General features: G+C 37.5%; 1 protein-coding gene across 1 annotated transcript; it reads left to right on the top strand.

The window, feature by feature from the left end:
* The first annotated feature begins 2,683 nt into the window (after positions 1–2,683).
* LOC104423726 (transcription factor MYB114-like) lies at positions 2,684–7,132 on the top strand. The gene is made up of 3 exons (XM_039303080.1): positions 2,684–2,947; positions 3,488–3,617; positions 6,653–7,132. Exons 1-3 carry the CDS (start codon positions 2,824–2,826, stop codon positions 7,020–7,022), a joined length of 624 nt encoding a protein of 207 aa, XP_039159014.1. The 5' UTR covers positions 2,684–2,823; the 3' UTR covers positions 7,023–7,132.
* The last annotated feature ends 637 nt before the right edge of the window (positions 7,133–7,769 follow it).

The raw sequence follows: 7,769 nt of genomic DNA, 5'->3' as shown, positions 1-7,769 counted from the left end.
CATTTGCTCATTTTTATTGGTATGTTTCATTGCTTTCGGCAACTTATCATTGCCATCCAACGCCTTGGCTAAACCTTAGGTTGTTAATAGTACACATATATTAGTGCTCCACAACCCAAAGTTATTTCTTTCGTTAGATTTCTCAATTTCTACTTTCCCTCCAAACATAATTGCAAAACCTCAACTTGAATTCCAATTGTTGAAATATTTTAACGTGGAAGCTGCCAGAATCTTAATATTATGACCGACAGAAATGAAGAGAGATATAAAAGGAGGAATAATAAAAGATACAAGAAATTTATATGATTCGATCCAAGTATCGATATCTGCATCTATAAAGCGAGCAAATTGCAAATAATTCACTAATAATGATAGAATTACACGATAACAATCTCTCATAAACTCAAGTAATTTTTTTTTAATTTTAAAATTACACCTTATGTCCACAGTGTTTTTAAAACAAATCTCCTTATTAATTCACTAATTAATCAAAGACTAATAAAAGATGCAAGAGATTTATATGATTTGATCCTAGAGAGAGCCAACTACAAATAATTTACTAATTAATCAAAGAATTACATGATAATAATCTCTCCTATATTCGAGTATTTTTTTTTTAATTTTAAAATTACACCTTATGTCCACGGTGTTTTCTGCACAAATCTCCCGATCCACCGGAGAGGAGGGGGGGGGGTACCTTCTAATTGGATAAATAGAAGAAAGCAGAAGATAACACAAAGACCAAGAGACCACTCCAGTAAAATAATGATTTGGACTTTTCCTTTTATCGTTAATGGCTTTCCTCTTCGTGTCTTCTGAGAGCTACACTCCTTTCATAGTAGCAAAGTAAGGTGTCTCCATCATTGCCGGTGGACCCTCTTCAATTAATGTCATGGTCTAAATGTCTAAGGCGTCTGACGGGAGTTGTCGTCTCCGCTGCCACCTCGTAAAAAATATACCATCTCATTTGTTTTCAATAAAAACATATTTCTCATATGATTTGTGACTGAAGAACAAATCTCTCTCCTACGTCCAAACTTAAATGAAGCCCATGAGCAGTTTGTCACAGTTAAAGACATTAATGTTAGAACCCTTATAATGCTTCTTTCTTCTACACAAGCAGATAGGATTAATGTTGGCAGGAAAAAATAACCAACTCTAAGATTTCACGAAAGTCCAACTTGGACCTCATTTATTTGTATGTTATGGGCCATGTTTAATTGAAAGGCTTAAATTTGAGACACAATTTAACAAGTTGAAATGAGGTATTGGTTTTTTATAATAATAAAAAAAAGGTATTGGTTCACTGAATTTTTTTTAACTTCCTTTGGAGTGTGGTGGATCATTTTTTTGATGGATTTGATGGGAGAGAAGGAAGTAGGCTTGTCAAAGGGGGAATAAGGATTTCAAGAGAAAGTTGAGAAGTGGTAATCTTCTCATCTTCATTGAGGTAGAAAACCTTATAAAAAATAATCAATCTTAGAGGAATTTGATTTATATAAGGGAATTGAAGAGTCTAAATAACAAGGGCATTGACACATATAGGGGTGGAATTTTCATAGATTCAGTCATGACGAAATGGATCTTTCTCTTAGTATAGACACCTTTTAATTCACAGAGTTATAATCTTAGCCCAATCTAAATGAAGCTGTCTTTGATACCATGATGGGGCTACAGCATAAGCTAATGATTCCTGAGATGCTTATGCTATCTCACAACACATGGCCCTTCTCTCAACCTTTCAATGGAACTGCCTCTTAATCTTCATAAATGATTAATCTATTTTATAAGGCTATCAAGTTTCGGAAGCTTTCTAATTCCCTAGATCGATAGAGTGGTGAATGAAGGTTATATTTGTAGAACCGACTTATTGTATTGAACTAACAGTATAAACCTAAGCTTCTTACTAACATTAGAGTTCGAGGAAGAAGGGAAACTGTTGAGAATGCCATTAAGGAATTGCATATAAAAGAGATTTTCAAAACACTAATCTTGTTCTAACTTCTTACTGAAGTAACCATTATATAGACGAAGCCATGGGTAATATTGTAGCGGTATAAACACACTATTACAATAATAGAAGCATACTTAGGACCACTAGGCATAAAAGACCGCGTTATTGTGCAAGATGCTTTCACAAGAGGAAGGACACTAATAAGACACTTCGGCCAAAAGCAATAGCCCTCATATAGAAGCAAAAGAGGTTAGTGACATCAAAGCAAGTCGTGCGTGAGCATAATAGGCAACTCGGTCTCGTGCGTATTTTACCCATTTTATATAGATGCAAAACATCGAATCTTGATATTTAGTGTTGGTTAATGAGAATGCTAGTTAAAAGAATGGAAGTTACGAAACAATTCATACAAATGGTGGTCTGCGACAATGCCCGGACGCTGGACCAGTAGGTACCGTACTCGCTATCTTTCTTTTCATTGCAAAAGAAATATGATTTTTCTAAATCGTTCTAAGTCCCCTTTGTGTTTTCTAGCTCTATGAAAAGATCCTCATTCCAAGATTCGACCCTGCAGACTGAAAGGTCGCAACCACGCGGAAAGAATCATATCGAACTCGGAAGATCCATTTGTACTGTTGCGTATAGCAATAATTGACGATTAGAGGAATTGCAATCTTCCGCGGTATTTGACAACCGATGTAGATCTGCGTTTTTTTGTGGAAAATGAAGGGGCAGGTGGCCCCTAAAAGCACCGATGACAACGTAGGACTTCCAGTGTGCTTGAAAACGTAATCCGCAAACTGTTCACGAAAAGCCTCAGAGAGAGAGAGAGAGAGAGAGAGAGAGAGAGAGCGGGAGAGGGAAGAGAGATGCAGAAAGGATCGTCGTTCGGATTGAGGAAAGGTTCGTGGACGGAAGAGGAAGGTGTTCTCTTGAGGAGCAGTGTCCAGAGGTACGGAGAAGGAGAGTGGCATCGAGTTCCTCAGAGAGCAGGTATTGTATCATTGTATGTGAAGGTTATTCTTGTTTTTTATTTGCATACACTTGTGCACGCGTAAATCTGTATAGTGATGGGGATCATTGTTCTCTTGTTGCATCCCCATCTGTATAATCCACTTGGATTTGCGTGTGTCAAATCTTCTTGTGTCATAATATTTTATTTTTTCCAAATTTTGTGTTATCGTTATACTTTTACTTGAGTGAAAAGTTTTTCATTCGTTAAAATGGGTGGATGTGTCTTTCGTTAGTTTTGAGATAGTGATATCAAGTCGGAGTAAATTTGACTTCTTTTAAGTGAAACTTTTCATGCTTTCCAATGATATTTCATCAATTTTTTTTTAAATTAGACAAAAAGGGGACGTGTATTGATATTTTACTCATGTCAACGGATTGATTTGCACTAAGAGCATCTCTATACTATGTATACACATGCACTTAGAGAGAGAGAGAGAGAGAGAGAGAGAGAGAGAGAGAGAGAGAGAGAGAGAGAGAGAGAGATCGCTAAGCTCATGTTTGTATTTCTTGAGCTTGTAGGTTTGAATAGGTGCAGGAAGAGCTGTAGATTGAGGTGGTTGAACTATCTGAAGCCCAACTTTAAGAGAGGGAAATTCCAAGATGATGAGGTCGATATGATCATCAGGCTTCACAAACTTCTTGGGAACAGGCGAGTACATGCTAAGAAAAGGTCACATGTGAAGTGCATTTGTCTATTTTAATAGAGTTACTCATATAGTGTTGAGCCTACCTGCGTTATTCACAACAGCCTCTCCCTCTTCCTCCTCCAAAAATTGATTAAGGGTTGCATTGATTGAAACAAATGACGACCACATGTATAAAATGTGTTAAGGATTAGGTTATTCCATTTTAGGAAAAACTTTTAAAAAAAATAAAAATCTTAAACCTATTATACTTGTGCCAATTCAGTCTTGAATCTTTTAATTTGGCCAATCTAATATTAAACCTTTGACATGTTGTCAAATCAGTCCTAAATCTTTTAATTTTTGCCAATTTAATCATAAAACCTTCGACGATTTGTCAATTTAGTCATTGCAACAAATTTTGATCGAAAATCGTTGATGTGGCAATCTAGTCAGTACCAACCGTCTTACATAACATAGCCGATATTAATATGGACAATTTTTTTAAAAATAATTTATTATTTTTTCTTCTTTTCTTTATTTTCCTAACACTGGGTTAGTTGCCAACTGATCATTGTCGGCGACCCTCACCTAGTTGAGACGAGGCATCGTGGCCCTCGCCCATGGCCTAAGTATCCTTGTCGGCCACAAGTGAGGACATCGACCCTCGCCCAAATCCAAGCGAGGGCTATGACTTCGTTGCTGGCCAATGGGCGAGGGTCATGGCCCTCACCTTGATTTGGGCGAGGACGTTGTGGCCTTCGCTTGTGATCGGTGAGGGCCGCAATGCCCTTGCCTAGATTAGGCGACGATTTTTAGCCCTCGCCAACCTTGGGTCGGGAAAAAAGAAAAGAAGAAAGTAATAAACAATTCAAGAAAAATAAAAAGTTATATACATCAATACCAGTTGTATTACATAGGACAATCAACAATGACTAAATTGTCACGTCAATGATTTCCGAGTAAATTTGGCCGATTGGGCTAAACTGATAAGTCATCAAAAGGTTTGGCAATTCATCAAAAGTTTTAAGGTAATATTGGGAAAATTGAAGGTCTAGAATTAAATTGGCCCAATTGAAAAATTTAGAATTGAATAGTATCGGTACAATAAATTTAACAACTTTTTAGTAATTTTCCCTTTGATTTTTTTGTATGACCACTTTTCTTGGAAAGGGACAAGTGTCCAACTTTGGCATATGTTTGGACAACGTTACTCGTGCATAGGCATAGCCATTTGGAGTGCAACTTGTCTCCGATGACAACCGCTTGATAGGACATGCTCATACAACCCCGATAAAGTCCATACAAGAGTCACTATTTCGGAAATGTTCAATGAATAACCATCTGTAGATATGGGCCACACGCATGAGAGAGACGAAAGTTGCCGACTACAGCTCATGTCGTTCGGTTATTGATCTAACCAGCGAAACGCGACCCTTCAAATCCAACCGTCTAGATAATGTTTAGTATTTATTAGGGGTGACCATGACTATATGGTATAACTAGAAACCTGAGAACCCAATCAGTGGGAATCGGTTCGGTTCTAGATTTTAGGATATGCAGGTTAGGTTGCAAGTGAAGTCAAATTTAAAATTTAGAGCAAATCTTTGTGTTTTTTTTTTTTGTTCTATATCTTCATGCAATCTAGCGGCATTTTATGACATTCAATGATGAGTGTGTAATATGAAATCACTAGCCTCCTGTTTTCATTCCCAGCGATATACATGACTGTGACCCCTAGTGCATATCGCACATTCTTTGACACTTGCTCACATGTGAAGATAGAGTCTCTCTCTAGCTCCCCTACCTATTTCTTCGGACAACATTAACTGAGTGCCAGTAATGGTTCTCATCAGCCGTCGTCGACTTGGGGAGGGATTGCTTACTAACTGCATGGTTGTTCATGTATTGTTCTTACATCTAGTCACTCCCGATCATGGTTACGGGTATAAGAAACTCAGAGAGATTATTTGTCTGACGTCTATTCTGTTTATGTAGTCCAAAGAAAGGTAGACTGAACAACAGAAGCTTGAATTCGATCACAAACATGCATTTCATTCTTTGGGCCAAAAAAAGAACGAGAGAGCAGGAATTAAACTATCATCTAGCAATTAAAATAACTACATCTTTGGATAGGGAGGCAAAGCATAATGGGCCGCATGCTCAGTACGTGATTACTTAAATTCAATCAATAGAAAATCAATTTATGAAAATCGGAATCTTGCTTAATATATTGATTTAACCTAACAACAGTCCTCTTTTTTCTATGTTGGTAAGAGCTTAATGATATTCAGCTGTCAATTTTTAATTATCATCAAGCAAATATTAATTCCATTTCCATTATTAAAGATTATTAACATTTAAAATTCGGCACTTAAAATTTTTAGTTTACCCAACAGACCCTAAATCTTAGTCATTTTATCAACTTCACTAGCATAGTTGCATTTGATATGGATTAAAATCACGCACCAACTTATTGATTAGTTATGGCTCTGAAGGGCCATTTTTCCACATTTAAAAGTAATAATAGGTGAATAGACGGAAATTTATAGAATTTAACATAAAGGTGTTAATTGTGCGTACTTCAAATATATTAGAAGAGAAAGAAACTACTTGTTCGCAACTCATTTATAACAGTTCGTAGATTGGAGAGAGCTTATGAAAATTCCCATTCCTTGACTGTTGACATCAATTGGCCATTCCCACGATGGAAACCCCTATTTTGTCAGGATTGAACACTTATGGAAACAAAAAGAAATCACTACTTTGGATTGATTCGTTTATTTATGGATCACTTGAGTGTCATAATTTTCTAAAAATATTCATCACAAGTGTTATGCCATATTGGATTGGGTATTTGGGTGAATATTTTTTAGAAGTTATGGCATTCAAACGATTAGTCGAAAGTTTCAATACTCATCAAATAAACATTTTCGAGAAATTACGATAATTTTGTGATCGAAAAAAAAGTTATGACACTCAAGTGAGTACCATATAGAAATTATTTTCGATATCTTTCCTCATAATTTAACATTTCGTTTAGTCGAAATTATTGATGCAGGTGGTCCCTAATTGCTCGGAGACTCCCGGGTCGAACTGCGAATGACGTGAAGAACTATTGGAACACCCATCTACGGAAATTGATGACTTGCCAAGGGAAGCCGGAGAACGAGAAACCCCAAGATTTGGTAAAAGTTGAAGTCATAAGGCCTCGCCCTCGGAACATCTCCAAGAACTTCTCTTCCTTGGGGGTCGAAGCCTATAGGGAGCTGAACAAGTCCCGGGAGCCGCGCGTCCACGACGTGCCTCCAAACAGAAGCCCCTGGATCGATGATGACTTTCAGCTGCGTTCGGAGACGACGGAGGCATGGTTGGATTGTTGGAGCGGACTCTCCTTCGATGCAGAAAGCATCTGGGACTGGGCGGGGTGATAGGATCTTGCCGGGCCCTTGGATATTACTTATGCATGTGTCGCCTTCATATGATTGGGGTTTGTATGAATACGGACATGGGAGAACCAAGTGGCGTGTGTACTGCTTTTCTGCACGTGATCCCTTCGTATGCTTGTGGTCCGTATGACTCCGTACAAGGGAAAATAATGACTCTAGAACATCAACGGTGACTATGAATCCTTCCGAGATTTGCGATATATTTGGATACGTTTCGAATAAAACGCCCCACATGCATACATGACAAGATTTTCAGAATATCAACTGTGATTTTTAACGTTCGAGGAAATACTCGTTTGATGTTCCACCGTACCGTAAGTAGAACCTTTTTCAATAGTTAAAACCCTTCATCTGCATCAAAAGTTTCTGGTCTGTCTCGAATGGCGGTGAAGGACACAATTTCTCAAGAAACATGACGTGAAAGTTGGCCGAACAAAGAAGAAGAATTATGGCGATCAGAATCCTACCGTGACAGAAGAGAAAATGTTAGTAAAGAATCTGGTTTTGAATTTTCATGATGGTGCTCAAGGATATAAATGATCTGAAGGCCAGTACTTAACATGCAAACAAACAAACAAAATAAGTTCGTTGAACTAATTTCATAGCTTGAGAAAAAAAATAAGATGATCCGTTTTACTCTTTGTTGAGTTTGTCGTTCTGATGAATCGGTTCTATGGTAATGTGGGATCCTAGTTAGAACGAATGCTGATAAACAAAACATTTCGTGCA

This window comes from Eucalyptus grandis, chromosome 10 (genome assembly GCF_016545825.1).
Source record: "Eucalyptus grandis isolate ANBG69807.140 chromosome 10, ASM1654582v1, whole genome shotgun sequence".
NCBI lineage: Eukaryota > Viridiplantae > Streptophyta > Magnoliopsida > Myrtales > Myrtaceae > Eucalyptus > Eucalyptus grandis.
The sequence above is the reverse complement of the archived record's forward strand: the minus strand, read 5'-3'. Positions and strand labels throughout refer to the sequence as shown.

Bases quoted from the DNA above. Each gene is read 5' to 3' on its own strand.
- LOC104423726 (XM_039303080.1), top strand. From the start codon at position 2,824: ATGCAGAAAGGATCGTCGTTCGGATTGAGGAAAGGTTCGTGGACGGAA. The intron at 2,948-3,487 runs GTATTGTATCAT...TTGAGCTTGTAG, and splicing joins TCGAGTTCCTCAGAGAGCAG to GTTTGAATAGGTGCAGGAAG. The intron at 3,618-6,652 runs GCGAGTACATGC...TTATTGATGCAG, and splicing joins CACAAACTTCTTGGGAACAG to GTGGTCCCTAATTGCTCGGA.